At 41.3% G+C, this 20,732-nt stretch overlaps 1 protein-coding gene across 2 annotated transcripts; it reads left to right on the forward strand.

Annotated features, from left to right (window-relative positions):
* Positions 1-1,818: 1,818 nt before the first annotated feature.
* EIF4E3 (eukaryotic translation initiation factor 4E family member 3) lies at positions 1,819-20,259 on the forward strand. Of its 2 annotated transcripts, none has more exons than XM_051788720.1 (7): positions 1,819-2,242; positions 11,379-11,451; positions 13,449-13,543; positions 14,625-14,685; positions 16,412-16,478; positions 18,238-18,393; positions 18,914-20,259. In XM_051788720.1, exons 1-7 carry the CDS (start codon positions 2,160-2,162, stop codon positions 18,943-18,945), a joined length of 567 nt encoding a protein of 188 aa, XP_051644680.1. In that variant the 5' UTR covers positions 1,819-2,159; the 3' UTR covers positions 18,946-20,259. The 2 variants fall into 2 exon arrangements, with proteins under 2 accessions (XP_051644680.1, XP_051644681.1); XM_051788721.1 differs by lacking the exon at positions 1,819-2,242 and adding an exon at positions 2,263-2,514.
* The last annotated feature ends 473 nt before the right edge of the window (positions 20,260-20,732 follow it).

Below are 20,732 nucleotides of genomic sequence, written 5' to 3' on the forward strand. Positions count from 1 at the left end.
AGCAATCTCTGTAAGCAAAGGATGTGCTAATTCAATGCATCCTGTGATTGCCCTTCCTCCACAGCCAAATTAATTTACTGTTAGTTGAGATTCCCACAGTGTTCCTTGTGCCACTGTGAAGCCTGGTATTTATCGATGTAAATAAGGAATAAACGGAGGCTTTACATGTCTCATTTGGAATAATGATACAGACTGTGCTGCCTGGCTCTCACTCCGTGTCTCAGAGGTGTGGGGGTTGTACTTTTATATTGTTCCTTGCAGCTCAGGTTGTTTATAACATGATGATTTGTTTTCAGCCTGAGCTGTAATGTTTTAACTGATGAGCAGCTCCCTCCTAATGGAATCTGGAGGTTTTCACTGAAGCATGTGGTTCCCATCAGAGGCAGGTGCTGGATTCAAAGTTAGTTTTTGTAATACAGCCTAGTGAGTTAGGCCTCACTTCCACAGTGATGCTGCTGCATATCCAAAATGTAATACTTTGTTGGCAACCTCAGCAGAGGACACCAAAAATGTGTTGGGCATGGAGACTGTCATCACCAGTCACAGAGGCAAGATGTGGCCCTTTGAGGTCATAAGAAATTAGCACTTTCCTCCTCTCCTCCAGCTCTTCTGAGAAAATCTGTGCCTAGGTCCAGCCATTTATTGTAGGGTTTTTTTTCAGGATTAACATTTTTGGTGGGCTCACCATTAAAATAGAGAGAAAATGCTTGGAGTGGGCATAGCAATGAATTTTTAGATTCCAAGCTCTCCCAAATGGTCATTATCTTGCCTTCTATTTAAAGAGGAATAAATTAAATTGCATGAGATGGCGCAACTGGTTTTCCAGATCTTATTTAATTTGGATTAGCGGTTTGCATTTTCCATCTGGACAACATAATCATTAACTTTTTGTGTTTCTTTATTGTCACTGTGCAGACTGCTTTTTATGGGTGATCTTTGCCCTTTCCTACAGTTAGATTTTTATTTCTTTAAAGGAGTGTGTCTTTATTGATTTTTCCTATAGGATGAAGTATATATGAAGTTATTCATCCTACTAAATGTGCTTGCAAGGCAATCTGTGATTCATAGTCTTTGATCCTGCTATCACTTATGTGGGTGTTTAACTTTACTACTGTGCACGGTCCCAATAGGGAGAATCTTAATTTTAAAAATACTATTATAAAAATAACGTGAGGGGTTTTTTTGCACATGTCCATGTTGGATTTGTGAGGAACATCTCCCTATAAAACCAAATATGTAAATTAAATGGGCTGTAGAGAAGATGAGAAGACAGAGAAATTATCCCCCCCCCAAAGTCTGGAAAGGTTCGTTGTTGTGTTGTCTCCATCCATGGTCAGTTTGCACGGCGGCCATCCCTCTATTATATGAACGTGCAAAGGTTTTGCGTCCTAAACCTTGGGTTTTCAGAGAGATTTAGTGTTTTGGTCAGTGTTGCCAAGCCAAACTGAGCACGAAGGTTAATTTGCTCAAAAAGGCAGCCCCAGAGACGCATCAGGTCTGCGATGTGCCCTGTGCCTGTGCAGAGAAGGGGCTGCCAGCAGCGTGCGCGGTGCAGGACGGGGGCTTTGGGTACCCTGTCTGCCCCAGCGGGGGCTTTGGGTACCCTGTCTGCCCCAGCGGGGGCTTTGGGTACCCTGTCTGCCCCAGCGGGGGCTTTGGGTACCCTGTCTGCCCCAGCGGGGGCTTTGGGTACCCTGTCTGCCCCAGCGGGGGCTTTGGGTACCCTGTCTGCCCCAGCGGGGGCTTTGGGTACCCTGTCTGCCCCAGCGGGGGCTTTGGGTACCCTGTCTGCCCCAGAGCCTCCTGGCCGTGGGTCCTCGTAAAGGTCTAAGGAAGCAGATCGGCGATTCCCCTCCCAGAGGAGAGGCAGTGACCGGGCGAGTGCATGTCCTGGGTCACGGCCCCTTTGGGGAGCCACCCGTGCTCTCCAGTGGGCCCTTTGGGCACGTCCATCGCTGTCACCATCAGCGTGGCTCCCTCTCCCCCTTCCCCATGCCGTCCGTCTGTCCTTCCCGTCGCACCCTTGCCCCGCTTCTCTGTCCCTCCCCTGCCCCTGTTCCAAGCCCGAGTCCCGCTCGCCCCCTCCCCGTCCCTCCTCGCCGTCCCTTGTCCCCTCCCCGCGCCCGTCCCGCCCCTCGCCCCCCCGCCCGCCCGGGTTGATGGCGCTCAGCCCCCCCGAGCAGGAGGCGCCGGGGCTACCGGGGCTGCCGCTCCACTCGCCATGGACCTTCTGGCTGGACAAGTGAGTGGGGCCAGGGGGGCGGAGAGGAGCTGGAGAAAACCCCCCAGATCCGTCCGTGGAGAGCATCCCTGCGCGTTACCGGTTCGCTCGTCCAACAGATTGGACACCGGGAAATTAATCTTGGGCTGCGGACACGGGAGAAGCGCTGGTGCGAGGGACTGTCCCGGTGCCTGCCCCCATCGAGGAGGGAGCCGCGTAGTGAAACCGGTTTGGAAACGCTTTCGGTTTTGTAGTTGAACGGCCGCACATTGACCCAGGAAACGTCGGTGGAGGTTTGGGCTCTAAATTTAGAAATGACGCTCGACAGCCCCGGGAATGGAAGGGTAAAGGTTGTGCTTTGCTTGCTGTGGTTTGTGCATCCCTGCTGCTGCCCAAATGGACCCGGTCCCAGCGGCCGGGATGTGCCCGGTCTTATAACTCTTTTAGTATCAGGTTTGGCTCCTGTAGGTGATCCTTCTTGTTATGAAGAATTAGCTAAAATTTATTAATTAACTGCAGTGTCCGTATTACATTTTGTGTGCTTGAAGTTGGAGCTTCTAATGCCGTGGAAAGCCTCTGCCAGGGGAGCTCACCCCCGTGGTGCACACAGAGAGGCATAGGGGAAAAGTACCAAAGTCAAAACTGAAACAGAAAGTTTATAACCAGAATTTGAGATTATTTTTTTCAAGTGTGTATTTTCTAGCGTCTTGTTTTTTAATCCTCTCTGTCTCCTTTTACCAGTTTTCTGGTGTATTTCTCCGCTCCCCCCTGCCCCCCATTCCAGAAGGAAAGTTCTCTCCTTTATCAGCTTTTCTGCCACTCGATTGCCTCACACTATTGGTGAAATTCTTCCCTTTAGTTATTTTTTTGGTAACTTTTCAACTCATGACAGGGAAATAACAAGAAACTGTTGAAAGCACACAAATATTATCAGGTCCCACAAATCAAATCTAATAAATAAACCCACCAATAATTTCTGATTAATCCTTTTGTACTCATGACATAGTTGTGGTCGGGTTCAGGGTCCGAGTAATACTTTTTGTGCCTTTATCTGTAAAAAGCACCATTTGGACTGGTGTTTAAGCAAGCCCCCAACCAGACCTGTTTATTTACACAAGCCATGTAGAGATAAGCATGTCTATCTTTTATAATCAACATCGGAAGTTAAAACTCATTCCAAGTTCCTGAGTTGTATCATGATTTTTTTTTTTTCCTAAGTCTTGGTTCCACCGTACTTTAGACTCTTAAAATTCAGTTATTCTATTGATTTTTTGGTTTTGTCTTCTTTCAGATCACATATAAGTGCATTTAATTAGTATTGTTGCTTCTTAACTTATAAATCCAAGACTGTATGTATCAGGGGGGGGAAAAAATGAGATCATTTATACACAAAACTGTGTGTTTTGTTTACTGACAACAGCAATGGAATAAGAATGGTAGGGAATAAGAATGATGGCAAACAAGGCATGTTTTATTGTCAAAAAAACATTCAAGGCATTAAAAAGCACACAGGAGATGGAACCAAGAACTTAATTTACTGCTGTGTGTGGAGGTTCATGTCTCTGCAGAGAAGTGGCTGGGATATTTATTGGTACATCCATGGAGATTTGATGGAGGAATCTCTGCTTAGGCTTGTGTTGGATGGACTTTCTGGAGCAGATAACTGTGGGTGCTTTTTTAACTTACTTCAGTAGTACCTAGTGTGGAGCAGTGCTGTTTCCTCAGGAGATGGTATTGATTTTTGGCTGCTGCTACATTTTACCCTGTACTTGGACTGAAAAGCAGGAAGAAGTGATGCGTAAGGATAAATAGATGTCGAGACAGATATGTGGTTATCTTTTTCTATTAAATTACTGTGAGAGAGATCCATGACATACAATTTTAAGATCTCTAAAATGTATCTTTTCATTAAGTCACGCTGTTAAAATAAATATCCATCAGCTAAGTGGTGCTCCGTGTAGCAACCAGGGATGTGCTACCCTTGGGGTTCACAGCCTTGTTTTTATCACAGCATCACTGCATACATCTCCTGCCCTGGAATTAAATGCCTTTGTTTGATCTACATCAGCACTTGTTTCTGTGAATGCCCTGGCACAGGCTGAACATCTGGAGGCTGGTATCCTATGGGCAGGTCCTGGTTCATTGCCATCACCTCACACATGTCACAGGGCAACTGCATTTCCCATAGATTCTGAGCCTTTCTTGGTATGTGTGTCTGAAATAGCCACCACCTGATATCGCTGTCTGGTGTCCTACTCCATAAATGCCTTAGGAAAGTGAGCATGATAAAAGCTTTGGGAGAATATTATTCACCAGTTGGACAAATAAAATCCCGTCTATGATCTTCAAATGCTCGCAGGTCAGCAGTTTCACAGAAGGCAGCAGAAAAGCTGGCAGGTGTTTTTCATTTAAGAGCAATGAGATTTCCTTTTTAATGGTTAAAATGTTCTAAGGTCACGTAGTAAAAGTTTGGAAACCAGCAGTTTAGATCTGCAGTTTTGTTTGTCTATTCAGCAGGTTTCCAAGTTCATATCCACACTTCTCATTTGCAGGACTTTTGCATGCAGTGGTCTTAGGGAACATGGGGAATTTTGGCAAGTCTTCCAGAGGTTGTCGGTGCCACCATGGGAAGCTGATTCATGCTGGTGGCTCTTTACACTTCTGTTAACCTTGGTGAGATTCTGGTGCTGCTTGTAGTGGCCTCTAGCTCTGAAATGAAAGGTTGCCGGTTTAGTTTTTGCTACATTGTGTAGCCCTTAAATTGCTTTTTATGACAAAGTGTCAGTGTGCATCACTGAATATAACTAATTAAAAATGAGGATTAAGAATCTGGTCACTGCATTGTGGAGCACATTCAATATAGGGATTGCACAAAAGAAGTCAAGTAACATGACTATCAAAGGCTGAATAACAGGCCATGTTAGGCACTTAAAAACATCACTTAATGGGATTTGGGATTGTGGATCTGGGTGTGATATTTGTATGAATATAAAGCTGTGAAACCGATTATGCTTTTTGATGTACTTGTGGACATCATGAAAATATCCTAGTTTGCAAATCCCAGCTGTTACTTAACCTGGGTATCACATGCTGTTGTGGTTTAACCCCAGCCAAAAACCAAGCTGCACACAGCCACTCACTCCCCCACCAGCGGAACTGGGGAGAGAATTGGAAGGGTAAAAGCTGGAAAACTCGTGGGTTGAGATAAAGACAGTTTAATAGGGAAAGCCAAAACTGTGCACACAATCAAATCAAAACAAGGAATTAATTAATTCACTGCTTCCCACGGGCAGACAGGTGTACAGCCAACTCCAGGTGAGCAGGGCCCCATCGTGCATAACAGTGACTTGGGAAGACAAATGCCATCATTCCAAATGTCACCTCTTCTTCCCTCCACTTTATAGACTAAGCATGATGGCATATGGTCTGGCATATCCCCTGGGTCAGTTGGGGTCAGCTGTGCTGGCTGTCTCTCCTCCCAGTTCCCGTGCACCCCCAGCCAGCGTTGCTGTACTTATCTGCATGCCAGTGTGGCAGTACGAAAAGCAGAAAAGACCTTGGCTCTGTGTGAGCACTGCTCAGCAATAACAAAAACATCTCTATATTATCAACCCTGTGTTCAGCACGAATCTAAAATGTAGCCCCCCATTAGACCAACTGGGGAAAACCAACTCCACCCAGCCAAAACCAGCACACATCTGATGTTTATTGCTGCACTGAGCCTTTTGCTACCGAAATAACGGAGTCCTAGTAGCTGTTTGATTTTTTTTTTTTTTTTTTTTTGGCATCACAAGAAGCCAGAGGCTCTGTCAGTGGTCAGGGTTTTCAGTCCAGTGTGTGTGTGCGCACATGTGATAATGAAGATGTTGCACATCCTTGCAAAAAGCCATCGTTTGAAGATCTCACTGTGTCTGAGCTGCCAGCGCTGCTGCCAGACCGCTTTCAGTCAACAGCAAGGAAAATGCCAGAACCCTTCTACACAAATCAGTGCTATCAGGAGTTGAGCACACATCACACAAAAGCCCAGGACAGAAACCTCATTTCTAGGTAAACCTCACTCCCATGGAACTCTCAGTGTACAGCAGGGCAGGTCCCTTTGCAGGATCGTGGCCTGCCTGCCTTGCCTTCTCGCCTGAGTTCAAACAATGCTCTTTAGATGATTTTATTTCTGTTGCAAGAAAAGTTTAACTCTTCGGTATCTTTGTGAGGGGAAGTATGTGCTTATAAACACTGTCAAATATGCAGGGTTGTTAGTCTACTCCAGGAAAGACAAAATATTCTTGCATAAATGTATTATCTGCGCTGATTTTTCTCTCTGTATGTTATAGATGAGTTCTATATAAAGTTTAGTAGATAAATTTTGATAACTGAACTATTTTAATAATGTGTTAATCTTCTTAACTGAACACATCAGATGTTTGAAACTAAACTTAATAATTTCCCTTCTTCCCTATAGAAAAATCTTATTTATCTAGGATCCTCTATTTCATCTATTACAGCTTATGAGTAGGTGGCTTACAATGAAAAATGATGGTTAATATTATAAGAATGTTCAACCCACTAAGTGCATTTTGACAGGCTTTGATGGCTTGAAATCAGTCTTTGTAGTCAGAATGGATTACCAGATTTATTTAGGTGCCACAGCATGTTTTTGAGTTTATGCTTTGTAAGTAAATATTTTGCTTATTTATACCAAAAGCTGTTGTAGTTAAGCACTTGCAGGGGTATTTTCAAAACTGCTTGGCAGCTTTTAAACTCCCGCTAAAGCCGTGATGAGATTCCCACCGGGAAACAAAGGCCAGTGTGAGCACATATGAAACAACTTCTATACTTAATTCTTTGCAGAAAAACAGAAAAGCTACAGTTCAGCATCAGAAATTAACATAAGCACAACCACCTGGAGGTTTATTCATGGATAAAACAATGGGATTTATCTTTGTATCCTTTGTTCTTTATTCATGCTGGAATAATGAAGGAGTAGTGAAGCAAGCTAGCATTAGGATTCAGTTTATGTAGATTATTCCTGTTTCCACGTTCCCATGTGGTTCACCGTGAGATGCTGTACAGTGGGTCTGGCCTGATTAGGCAGCTCAATTAGCCCTGATATTGCACTAAAATTTCTCCCATAACGTCCTGAAGAAGCAGAGCAGGCAGGCCAGGAGAACCATTGAATATTTTATGTGCAGACTCTCCACGGGGAGCCCAGATGTGCATTTGTAGGTGGAGTGGCAACAGACCAAGTACTTTAATGCCCAGAAGAGCTGTCGGTGCCAGGCTGGTGCTGTGATCCATGTCCCTTCCTGTTACTGTGCTCAGGGGGACTGGCAGGGCCTGCTGAGCTCCTTGGAAATGAATTGTTCCATGGCAGTAATTGACAGGTCAGTATGGCATATCAGATTAATTTTATTTTGATGGCAGTAAAATTATCCAAATGGGAGGATTCCTGTAGGGGCTTCATTTCAAGGGTCAGTATTTGCAGGGTCTTGTTTTGTAGTACCATGTGTATTGAGGTTTTTAGTAAAGTGCACAAACATCTTACTACTCCTAGTGTATAGTGTGAGTGTTTCCTGGAAGACTTACAGAAGTAGGAATTTCTACAGGTTCCTTCAATTGGAAGTCATCTGCCATTTCTGCTAACTTAAATTAAACTTATACTCTATACTCAGTTGAAAAAAAATTAAAATCAAAACTTCATGGGTTTCAAGGCACAAAACCCCCCCATCGATCATCTGTGTGGATCTGCTGAGTTTATGGGTGACTATCACAGAAATACTGCAGTTCAGATTTGTCAGCAGTCCGGAATTTTGCAGGAATTTTTCCTTCTGTCTGTCTGTGATTAGAATACTGTCTCTGCCTTATACACATCCATCAAAACAAATTTATATAGGTGAAATTTCTGCAACAAATGACCCTGAACTTTTAAATTGATGCATCATCATATTCTCAATTGCAGCCTTTTCAATAGGGTTTTGGTTTTGTTTGACTGTTGGGATTTTTTGTTTGGTTTTTTTTTTGTTTGTGTTTGTTTGTTTGTTTTTAAATAAAAATGTTTGGGGGTTCATGCTCATACCCATAAATGATTGACACTTTCTAGAGCCAGATGAAAGGCTGAAATAACACTATGTAATCTCGTGGGCATGGAGCATTTACTGGGCAGGTCACTAGAAATAAATGGTCACTCACCATAACTGTTAAAAGATAATTTACTGCTTGGTTGGTGCTTTCTGCCAGCTGATCACAGTTTCTCTGGAAAATGTTATTTGCAGCTATCAAAATGAACCATTTTATAACCTCAGAGTGGAATATTCTGTCTACCTGTCTTAGCTGCTCTTTTAAAAGGCACTGAATTTGCTAAATGGCTACCACGATTATCTAGGTAACCTTTGAAGGCTATGGTTGGAGAACACATTTTAATCTTTTATTTGAGTAAACCTTACTATTGAGGCAACTCAGTGGCAGTATCAGAATGAGGATATAGAGTGATGATACTGTATGTTGTACAGCATATGTTACCCCACATGCACTGGTGACTGCTAAGTTACTGAGGGTGCCTAAGAGAAGTAATTTCTTGAGCAGGGGTTTGGGACAGCGAGAGGCAAAGTTATCTCAGGCTTTGCCTGTTTGTGTTCTATTCTACATGAAACCAAGTGTTAGTAGAGGGGTGCTACTTTTGTCAGCAACAAGGGAAAAACAAGGGGTAGTTTACAAATCCACTACTCCCTACTGACAAATATCATGTGATAAGTTTCAAAGTCAATTTATTTACTACCTTTTTGTGTGCATTCAAAACCAGGCTGACTGGCACTCTCTATTAAATAATGTGAATTTCTCTTTTTGCTCTTCAATGCTGAGTGTAAAGTGTAAGTAAAAACTGCCAAAACACAAAAAAACCCCCAAATCCTTACTATGATAATTCCTTTTGATCGCATTGATGACAGTTTTATTTGTTGCTGGTTTCAAGTTATCAGTTTTTTCATGGAAGTTTTCATAGTTCATGAGCACAGGACTAGAATCTGTGCCACAGCAATTTCTTGGGTTTTGTTTGCTTGTTTTTATAACCTCTAGTTAAAGTGATTTTTGAGATTTGGACATGTAACACTGTTTTCTTGCCAGTTCCACCACTGTAATGTGCTCTTATGTCTGGTAATTAACAGGCAAATAATAAAGTAGGTGTTAGCTTGCCTGTTCTATACTGGAAAAGCTGGGAGGGATTTTTCTTTTGGTTTTGTATTTTTAAAGTAACTTACGTTGATAGGAGCCTTCAAAAAACCTTAGAGCTATTATTAGATATCTGAAGATGTGATGATGTTTCAGTAGTTTTGCATATTAAATATCTTCCTTTATGTGAATGTCTAGGGTTTGCCCCAGAGCCTAAATGATATCTGTAACAACTGAGAGTAACTTCAGTGTTTCCCTGGACATATTTCATTCTGATCAGATGTATCAGGGAGGGTTACTGAGATTTAGTTTGCTTTTATCCTTTCTTCAGCTGGTACCTGAGCAACAGCTACATTTTCTTCTGTTTCCTTAAACTTGTTCTGTTGCCTCTGTTTCCAGATTTAGTAATTTTACACATGTTTGTATCCTCTTCTGGGACACAATGGGAGGTTGCTTCGTCTTTGATCTTCATTTTTCTTTAGAAATCCTGCTTCAGCTTCTGAAGAGAAAAAAATATTTCCAGTTCTAACAAACTGAATGTGCCTTAGCAATTTTGACCTCATTCCTCTAAAAATTGTGTCTGTGGGATTGTGTGCTGGGAATTGTAAGGTGGGTGTTACGATGCACTATTAGTGTGGTGACAGGAGCCAAGTGATGTCTGAGGGTGTGGATGCACCGTCCCGTGTCTCAAGCACTGAAGATTCATGACGAAGGTTATAAATAGAATCATTTAGGTTGGAAAAGGCCTTTCAGAGGACGAGGTGCAGCTGGTGCTGTGCGTGCCTGAAGGGAGCAGCTCCAGGTGGGAGCTGGGAATGGTCAGTATGAGGGTGAGCTGGAGAAGCTGAACCATTCCTGGTGTAACAGTGTGTCTGGCAGTGAGGCCAACCTGAGAGTCTTGTGGCTTTATGGGATGTGCTGGTGGTAGATGTGGCTTGAAGACATAGTGCCAGTGGTGGAAGAGCTGTGTGCATTGGTTTACATGGCACCTGGCAGGGGAGCTGCCCTTTGGGATGTGTGCTTCTCCTCAGCCCGTGTGCATGACCCATCCATCGGAGGGACCCATGACAGTTGTGACTGGCCCCAGTGAAGGCGGTGTGGGGCTGAGGGAAGGTCCTGCTGCTATCCCGCATCCCTTCATCTCTCCATGATCTTGCCTGCCCACCATTCCTCCATGATCCCACATCCCACCTTCCTGCCATCCATTCCATGATCCTGCATCCCTTCATCCCTCCGTGATCCCGCATCCTTTCATCTGTCCATAATCCCACATCCCACTCTCCCACCATCCCTCCGGGATCCCGCATCCCTTCATCCCTCCGGGATCCCGCATCCCTTCATCCCTCCGGGATCCCGCATCCCTTCATCCCTCCGGGATCCCGCATCCCTTCATCCCTCCGGGATCCCGCATCCCTTCATCCCTCCGGGATCCCGCATCCCTTCATCCCTCCGGGATCCCGCATCCCTTCATCCCTCCGGGATCCCGCATCCCGCCTTCCCGCCGCCTGTGCGCCTGCCCCACCTAGCGGCCGGCGCTGGGAACAGCGCGGATTATGTTCTTTTTCCAAGTGTGAAGCACTGGGAGTGTCTTAAAACGCTTAAAAAAGGGGGCTAAAGTGTATTAAGTGCAATTAAAAATAATTGTACAGGATGACCATGCAGTCCCCTTTCTGGTAGCCCGTCACCTGTGAACAGCAGGGCTCTGAGGGGATGGGGTGGCCCTGAGAGCAGCGCTGTGCTGCTTAGTTTAAAACTCCTAATTCTCCCGTTTAATCAACATATTTTACAAATTACGTCGTCGATATTAACCTATTCACAAGTATAAAAGCACTTTTTAACTCTTATCTTTAAATGATTCATGATAATTGGAGTTGGGCTTCCACTTTGACACGTGAATATTTCAACCTCGCACTCACGCGATTCACGTTCCCTCTCCATCTCCCTTCTTTCCCTCCTTGATAAAACAGATGTTTTAATTAACCTGTACTTTGTTTTCAAGATCACTTCCTGGTACGACAGCAGCTGAATGTGCATCAAACTTGAAGAAGATTTATACAGTACAAACAGTGCAGGTAAAGTGTCTGGCTCTGCTACAGGAGCTACCACATGTTATTAATGTAACTTCACACCTTAAGTTTCATTTTTCCTCACAGAATGAGTCACAGCTGTGACTTTACTTACCTGAGGTGTGAAACGTGAGTTTTGTTGGAGTTGTGTGTGTGTATTACTGAGTCATTGTTTGAATTTCACTTGGCTTTCCAGACCAGGAAAGGAGGAGGCATATTGGATTGAACATATTGGATTATTAAATTTTCCTGAGTTTCCACTTGTACCTCTGTTGGATTGTTATACTTGATTTATTTTAATAATTTTTCTGCTTTTTTTCCCCATGTTTTATTTAACACAGAAATTCATTATACAAAGACTAAAAATTGCAGCTTGTGGGTTTTTTTTTTTTTGATCTTTCCTACTTGAGCATGAATCAAAAAAAATTTAGCAAACTAACTTGAATTAAAGTACTCTTACATCATGGAATACTCACAATAATGAGAAATTCTGCATGTCTGTGTCATCTACCAGTGCCTAGCAGTGGACATCTCTTGCAAGTAAAATTGCATTTCTGTTTTAAGACCACAGTTACCATGAAGTGTAGCCAATTGGTATTTGTCTCACCTTAATGCTAAGCTGATTCTAGTTCACTGAGTCTCTGAAATTCTAAGGTAGTGCCAAACCCTTCTCTTTGAGAAGCACAGCTGTAGTGATCTGGAGTTTTAAACAAGGCTTTCATATAATATGATCTTCCTTGGGAAAGTGAATCAAAAATCTTCATTGACTCCATCACTCTCCTTCATGGCCAGTACCTACTCAATGAGGAATTCCAGCCTCCACCACCTGAAGGATGTTTTCAACCCAAAACCTTCCAAACAAAGTCCTTGGTTCAGGACATAAAGAGCTTTCAAATGCTTCCACAGCCATCTGCCAGTGTAGCTCTGCTTCTTTTTCTGTCAGTAGCTTTAGGGTTTGGGCAAACAACCAGGTAAGAATAAGACAAAAGTTGAAACAGGTGTTTCATAACAAGTTTTTATATTTTTATTAGTCTTCCATCTCTCTTCTTGTGACTGGGAAATGGTAATTGCTGGTAGGCAGAGTCACCAAGGGCTGCAAAATTTCATCACATAATGTTGCAATCTTTGTTACTAAAATTGTGCTAATGATTAAGTATTAGATAATACTTAATGTATTAGATAATACTTGAATATTATGTGTAGATAATACTTAATGAGTTGCACTACTAATTAATGTTGCATCACCACATGTTGATGCAACTTAAGTCTTTAAAAAATCTTATTCCCGGCTGTCGGATAAAGAAGAACGGAGATTGGGATCTTTTTCGTCATCCCTCCCTGTTGCTCACTACTGCTTTTGGGTGCCTTTTATCCACCCCAAACATGCATGACAGCTTCTGCTTGTACCAGCAGAGACACTGGGAAGTAATCAAATGGTTCCTGGTAACTTGGATCCTCTGATTTCTCCCCCCTTCCTGTATTAACATGCGCATCTCACATTCTTTGCATGTGGTTGAAACCTTTCATTTAGACAAAGTAGCTGGGTTGCTGGTTAGGCATTTAGTTCACCAGAATTATTGTTTGTGGTGGTTTTGTAACTCAGGATAATCACAAGTTTAGGCTAGGCTAGGATATTTTATACAAATAATTTTTTTATATGCTAATAAAATGCTATGTGCTGCCTTGTTCTCACATACTTAGTGTAACTCTGTTTTTTATTATTTTTCTTCCCTCCCTATTGAAAAGGACCTTGATTCTAAAATAATCCACACTTGGACTGCTTCCCTTCTTTCCACCGTCACTTATGCAGAATTGGCATCTAAAAAAACCCCTAGAAATTAACTTCTAACAAGTTCTTCTCCAAGCATTTTGTTATAACACAGAAGATGCCAGTTCTCTAGGAGAAGGATATGTAATTGTTTTAGAGAAAACTAGCAAGGCAGTAAATCTGCAGGAAACGTACTCTCTTGTGTTAGTGCAACTAGTGTTTTTTTCTTTTTAAGGATTTCTGGAGTGTCTACAACAACATTCCTCCTGTGGCAAATTTGCCTCTGAGATGTAGTTACCATTTAATGCGGGGAGAAAGACGCCCACTCTGGTACGTGTTGTCATCAGACATTTCTGGGAATGGGCAGTGGAAGAACCTGAACTGGAGAAAGGAGACAGGTGTGGGACAGGAATGTCTTGTTTATGTTTTATTTTAAGTCTATCAAAGTAATTTTGTATTTTAGGAAAGGGATTGCCAGAGATTGATCTCATCATCAGTAACCCACTAACTTTTCAGTAATTACACATTAAAGTATATTGACCAATATCAGCATTTATATATATACACACTTATATATGTAAATTTTTTTTTTTAGACAGAAAAACCAGTTCTGAAGTAAGAATTGAGGACTGCAGGTTTTTTGAAAGTGTTCTCCTAAAGCTTCCCAGCTCCTTTCCCCAGCATCTGTCAGGATTGGAATATCTAAGCCCCCTATGAAACCTAATGGAAATTCCCCAGGACCATCTGTCTCCCACCAAAGATGAATTTTAGGTTATTCCTTTAACTTTGCTTTTACAGAGTTTTAACAGGAAAGTAAAAGCGATAATTTAAAATCTTATTGAATGAATTGTGACAGAATAAACTTGAGGAGCTCACAGGTTTGTACATCGTACCTTTGTCATTACAAGGCAGTTTAATGATTATGTCTGCCCTGACCCTGGGCAACTTCAGTCTTTTTTAAATATGAGCAATTAATTTCTAGCTGTCACAAAACTGAAATGAAGTGTGCTCATGTTCTTTTGTTAAATTGGATGAATGGGAGACTAATAAGTTGCTTCTGTGAAAATATGCCAGAGGTTTTCCAAAATAAAAGGTTACCATGGTAAAACATAAAATTGTTTTGTGGCTTGTTCCCATACAGTGTGCAGCCACTTCAAAAACGGTCTGTTGTCAGGGAAAATGTAAGTATTTTCCAAGACACAAAACTTAGGAAAAGGGATTAGGTGTTGAGAGATACACTTCATATGAACAATGAAAGAATTATCTGTGATGTCAGAAGTCAGAGTCATGCTCCCTGGAGTTAGTAATTGCGTTTCAGATGGGATCTTTCTGGGAAAATTAAACCACAAACATAAGGTTATCTAGATGTGGAATTGACTGTTTATTTTCACTGATCTATTTCCCATAACAGGGAAGAAGAAAGCAATGCCAAAGGAGGTATATGGAAAATGAAGGTCCCTAAAGAAAGTACGGTATGTTATATTGACTTCTTACTCAGATCTTGTTTAGTAAGGGAGTATCTTTAAATTGTATCTGATAAAACTGTTGTAAAACTTTTTACTTCTGACATCATCCAACACAACAACCAAACACTGTTTTACCATACATAACCTTTTAAATACAATGAGCAAAACTTTCTTTTCCAATAATTCCATCTCTCTTGCTTTAGATAACATTTGGCAACGTGTTATCAAGCAATTGAAAGCTGCAGAGTTTCCATTTGGAAACATGGGAATTTATAATCACCTTTGTTCTCGAGACTGTTTGCTTACAGGCATACAAAGGAAAACAGGAAACCTTTTCCTGATAATCTATGCTAAATTATAGCCAGAACCACAGTCGACACAGCACAGAGTTTCACTGAAATGCTCCTAAACACTCTGTCAAACTCTGTAGGACTATTTCTGCTTGGTGTGGCTTGTTTGCCCCTGTGATGGCTCTGAGTAGCCTGTGACTTTCTACAGCCAAATGTGGACCAAGGCGTTGTTTCCACCAGTAACTCATGGCTGTGCTCCCACTGGAAGAGGCAAGATCTTGCTTCCTTCTCTCCTGATCCCTCTTGCACTGGCTCTGATCCTCATCAGACTGTTTAATGAACCAGCTTAGTGCACTCTGTTGTTGCAAAAAGTCTCCTGGGGTTTTTTTATTTTTAATTAGACTGTATGGCCAGGAGAACTTTTGATGGGCGTAAAATAGAAAAGACAAGTAGGATCATCCCCTTTGGCAACGGTGAGTTGTCAGAGCACCTTGTGTGCATTTTGGGAAATTGCAGTGCTGCTCAGGTTTTTTTCCCTTTTTTTTCCCCTCTCTTTTTTTTTTTTTTTTAAATTCAGAAGTGTTAAAGATTAAGTCTGTTCAGGCATGTCATTGTTTGAGCCCTGATGAAATAACTGGGTTTCTCTTTGCATCCCTAATCAAATGCACGTGAGTAACTTCTCCTGTGAACTTCCATGGCGAGGAGATTTGACCTCTTCACACGTGGTGTTTATGTGTGCAAGTATGCTTTGGATCAGGCCTTTAAACACGAAAAGTGAAGTGTCAGGAAAATGTGACAGCCTTGCAGAAGGCATTAAATGCTGAAAGATGGCACTCAATTTCAACCAAAAGTTAATTGATTTTTGCCTGTGGGCTTTTTTCCTCTATGTGAGTTGCAGCTTTCCTCCCCTGCAGTCCCAAGTGATCACAAAAGACTCAAATTGTCTTTTTCCTCTTATAATCCAAGGTGTGAAGATTGCCAGAAGTGACAAGTGGTTTGGGAAACCTGCATTACTGGGCAGTGAATTTAGGGGCCCCAGAGGCCTTGTTTTTCAGAGGCTGAATGACAGCCCATTTTTGAAATGAAGGTACTTTTGATCTCTCAAACTACACACCACATGGCCCCAGTCACTTCTGAAAGGTCTGCTTGAAGGTGAACTTCAGTCAGCTTTCATTGCCTTGTAAATAACATAAATAATACCTTTATACCTGTTTCTCATTTTTTGGGTTCGTTCTTCATCACGAGTGCACAGCATCTCTTTGACTGAGATGAACCATCTTGTTCAGACCTAACTATGAATTATATAACACAGCATGTACTTGCAATAAATACTCCTTTTTTTTCTAGACAACTTCAGAAAGAGAAGACACTCCAAACTGAGCTAGCAAAACTTTTAAATTAAAAAATAATAATGCAAATGTAACTTTTTTCTTCTTCCTTAGGCTGCAGTTTGGAAAGAGCTACTGCTGGCAACTATTGGAGAGCAGTTTACAGATTGTTGTGCAGCAGGTAATGATTGAGGCAAGCATGACAAATTGAGTTGGAATACAGAACACGGTAGCACTGCTAAAAATGGGGTGTAGGGCTGGAAACCCTGTTCATACCTGTTGTCATTAAGAAGAGGACAAGGTATGCTGACTACCTTTGTACAAGACTCAAGCTCAACAGCTTGTGTCTGTGGGAAGCCAGCAGGTTTTCTAGTTATTAAACATCTGTCAGTTAGCCAGTATTTAATTAATTAATTTTCATTCCCCAGTATCAGGATTATGGAACCCTAAATGGCACCTCCATACAGATTGTTTGGATTGGCACAGTTGGAAGCATCTAAATTAGATCAGTCATAGAAATCATAAAAGGTTTGGGTTGGCAGGGACATTAAAGATCATCTAGTTCTAAACCCCCTGCCATGGGCAGGGACACCTTCCATTAGAGCAGATTTCTCAGAGCCCCATCCAACCTGGCCTTGAAGAGATGTCCCCATGTGCCCTCATGGTGCCACTGGTTAGGAATTGTCAGGGGAAGCACCAGTGCAGACCTGAAGCAGAGGGACACTGCGTAGTTTGCCTGTGGTGACATTAAAAGCCCACAGCAGGGCCACAACACAAACCTGGCTCTCCTGAATCCCAGGTTAGCACTCTACCCAGAAGCAATATTTTGTTCATTGCTTAAAAATATTGCTCAGGTCAAGGTAATGTTTCATGTAATTGAATTTACATAAATATTCTAAAAGTACTTTGCTGGTTTACTGGAAAACGGGCATTAATCATCCAGAAGCTCACATATTATTTTGGTCAGAGGTAATAATTTAATGAAGTCCCTTTCAGAATAAATATCTTCTCTAGGCTTGCAAGGTTCCTTGCAAGGAAAGGAACTCTGAGAAGGTACTGTGAACACTAGCTGCTTTGAAACAGATTGTCAAAGGCAACTTCTTAGTCATGAAAAGCAAGTACAAGTCTGACCATTTAATTCATTAAGGTTCTGTTAAAGAATAGTTTCTTATGATACTCTGCTGCCTACAGAGGTAGTTTTCCCCTTGTCCATGTGGTTTTGGCACTATCTTTGTGTTATCATTACTGACCCCTTCCTTAGGATGCATGTGCCATGGAGCTCACAGCTGGAGGTACCCATTGCTCCCAGTGGAAAACTATGGCTCGGCCTTTGAGCTGTCCATAAAACTGCATCCTGAGAATTTCACACCAAAAAGGGCTTTCTCAGCAAAACATGGAGTTACCAGCACTGGCAGCAGCAGCCTGACTGGGGCTTTATTAATTTTTTTTCCTTTTTTCTGTTGCCGTCTTGACAAAATGTAAAGGAAAAAGAGAACAAAGTCTGGAAAAGCTAGTATCTGATTTCCACCAGGTACTGTTCCTGGGGTTTTAGTTGTTTCACCCTCATCCTCACATTTTTGCTTGTAGGCATTATTGTAGGTAAATTATCTTATTGCTGACCTTACTGAAGGGAGTCTTGTGATTCCCTTCTAATCAAGAGTGCTAATAGCAAAGATGAATAATTTTATGGCACTTCATAAAAAACACTATGAGGTAATATTTCCAATAGCTTCTATAAACACAGTGGTTCTTTCTGGTAACTGTTTTGTCTGGTTTAAACATTGGTATTTTCCTCACTGGAGATTGCTTTTTTTTTTTTTTTTTTTCAAGTCTTCATTTTTTTCCTCAGCTTTTGGGCACTGTTTCATAATACATAAGTAGCAAATTAGACATGTCTCACTTGTAAAGTATTCCTTAATGATTCTTCCCCTTCTGTGCAGAAGATGAAGTAATAGGGGTTAGTGTCAGCGTTCGGGACCGTGAAGATGTTGTGCAAGTCTGGAACGTGAATGCCTCTTCAGCAAGTGAAGCAAAAGTTCTAGAGAAGATTCACAAACTTCTGCCACACACATCTTTTAAGGCAGTCTTCTATAAACGTAAGTGTTTTGTACTGTTTGTACAGTTAATTTCCACCTTCATTAGAAAAACAAGATGCTGGGAGGGTATTTCCATGGGAATATCCTGCCTGATTCATCATTAATCACTTAGGAACATAGCATCTGTCATTGCATTAAAATTAGGTCCTTTCAATGTAAAAGTTAGCTATCATTCAAAAGATATTTTTAATTTAATCGTAGAATATATTTGGTTTCATGTTTAATATGCCTGAGTCATAAAACAAGTGAGACAAATCTCTTGATAACTCTCAAGGCTACACGCTGTTCAATTGAAGGATTCATTTAGAGGAACCATTTACAATCAGGATTTTAAGGGATCTCGTATTTTAATATCTCTATAAATGTATTATCAGAATAGTGTATTCCCAAAGATCACTTGTTGGCATGTTATGTCTTCCTTGACTGATTTATACACTGCCATCTTCTGTTTTTTTTAATCTTTTCCTTGCCATAGTTTACATGTTCTTTTATTCTTTTTTTCCCCTTTTCTCTTCCCTAGCCCACAGAGAGCACCATGCTTTCGAAGGCTGACGTGGAAAGCATTAAGTGCAGTGTGTGCCAAGCTCATTTGTTGTTCTTTGGTGTTTTGAGGTGGTCTGGACAAGGAGGAGAATGGTGGAAGCCCTGCAGAAGTGCTACATGCAGTTGGTCCTCTTGAGTTTCTGACATTTCAAACTGGGCTATTGCTGTTGAAAATGAAGAAAAACAGTTGCCTTGACCTCTAAATGTGCAATTCATCACTTCATGTTGAGTTGACCTTTTTAATTCTTCATTGTTTCTTTTAAAAGATATTTTGGCCACTTGTTTTTTCAACCTGATTCTATATTCCCATTTCATTCAGATAGCAGGCTTTCTTTCCTTCTGCACTGTATTTAGTGGAAAAGCAAACATGCACAGAGATGCTGCGCTGCTTCTCTGAGATGTGCTCTGCATAGAGGAATGCTGGCTTGGGGAAATGTGTTTTCAATTTTCACTTTGAGACATTCCTATCATGTTAAGATTTACTCACTGAGTTTGTCCCAAGAGAGAAAGAAATTGCACTGCATTTATTCTAATATTCTAATATTCAGTGTAATCTGGTTGTGCACTGACAACAGCACACATACTGTAAATGTAAATAGAAAAGGGTTCATTAAATTATATTTATTATATTGGGACTAACCCTGTGTGGGATGATGTTGATGTCTTTTGATTGTATTGATTTCAGAAGAACCCTCGTTCAGGCTAGAATGAGAAATTTTTTGGTAGGAAAACCTGCAAACTCCACCCCATCTTATTTAAGAAGCGATGGGGTGTTTATGTTTTTATATTGTATGCTTTCTTATGGTACATTTCTGTACATTCATGAAAAAGTGTAATGAATAATTTCTAATGTGTTTTACAAACTGGATCCATCCCTCCCACTTCCAGGAGTACTTCAGGCCCATGTCTGCACCCACTAGGTCAGTGTCAGAATTGCTGCTGACTTTAGTGCTAAGGAAGAGGCTCCCTCATCTGTAGTTTCAAGCCATGAAAACTTCCTAAGTGACCTTTTTAAAACAAACAAAAAATACAGAAAAGTAATAGATTGTGTTGCAGCAAGAATAGAAATATAAACAGTGTTAACCTTTAAGTGTTTGTCTATTTTAACTATTTGAGGTGCTTTAATATACTACCAAAGATTGATTTAGTTCCCCTTACGAGAAGAAGCTGCAAGGTAGAGATGACTGTGCCACTTAGCACTCCTTCCTCGTTTAGAGGTTTTTGTTTGGCAGCTGTTCAAGTTGCACTAATTTCCACATACTAAGGAGACAACAGTAAAAATCAAATAAATTTAAAAATAATTATCACGCATTTGAGATTATTTTTTTTTTACAACTTCATCTTGTATTTACAACTTTAACTTGTATTTATGAACTGTGTAGTTAATGAGTATTAACAATTAAACACATTTTCTAAAGTCCAAATGTCTTGCTTCTGTAATTGCTTTCTGAGATGAAATGTTTCCGGTCCTGTTTTTTCAAACCTGTGTATTTTTCAGTAAAACTCTCTTAAAAGCTATCTGTTTTGTTCATAGATTGAGATTTATTTTTTTTAATGAAAAAGTATGGAGTGCCAGCAGATACTTGCAGGTGGGATGTACATGGACAGCCTCCAGGCCTGTGTGATGGAGAAGAAAAGTGACTTCAGAGAAGAGAGGGGTAGAACACATTGAGGAAAAATGTTTGTAACAGCTTGATGAGCAAGATTTCTCACTTGAAATACTTCCCTGTCTTTGGAGGAAATGTGAGTGGAATACCAATGGAGAATTAATCACACACCTCTCCCTCCTCTTTGTT

This window comes from Manacus candei, unplaced genomic scaffold, assembly GCF_025592945.1.
Source record: "Manacus candei isolate 608988 ecotype Guabito, Panama unplaced genomic scaffold, ASM2559294v1 h1tg000025l, whole genome shotgun sequence".
Lineage (NCBI taxonomy): Eukaryota > Metazoa > Chordata > Aves > Passeriformes > Pipridae > Manacus > Manacus candei.

What these genes read in the sequence shown, in the direction of transcription:
- EIF4E3 (XM_051788720.1), top strand. Translation starts at nt 2,160, where the DNA reads ATGGCGCTCAGCCCCCCCGAGCAGGAGGCGCCGGGGCTACCGGGGCTG. An exon ending in TGGACCTTCTGGCTGGACAA is followed by an intron (nt 2,243 to 11,378) that starts GTGAGTGGGGCC and finishes TTTGTTTTCAAG; the next exon opens with ATCACTTCCTGGTACGACAG. An exon ending in GGAGAAAGACGCCCACTCTG is followed by an intron (nt 13,544 to 14,624) that starts GTACGTGTTGTC and finishes TTCCCATAACAG; the next exon opens with GGAAGAAGAAAGCAATGCCA.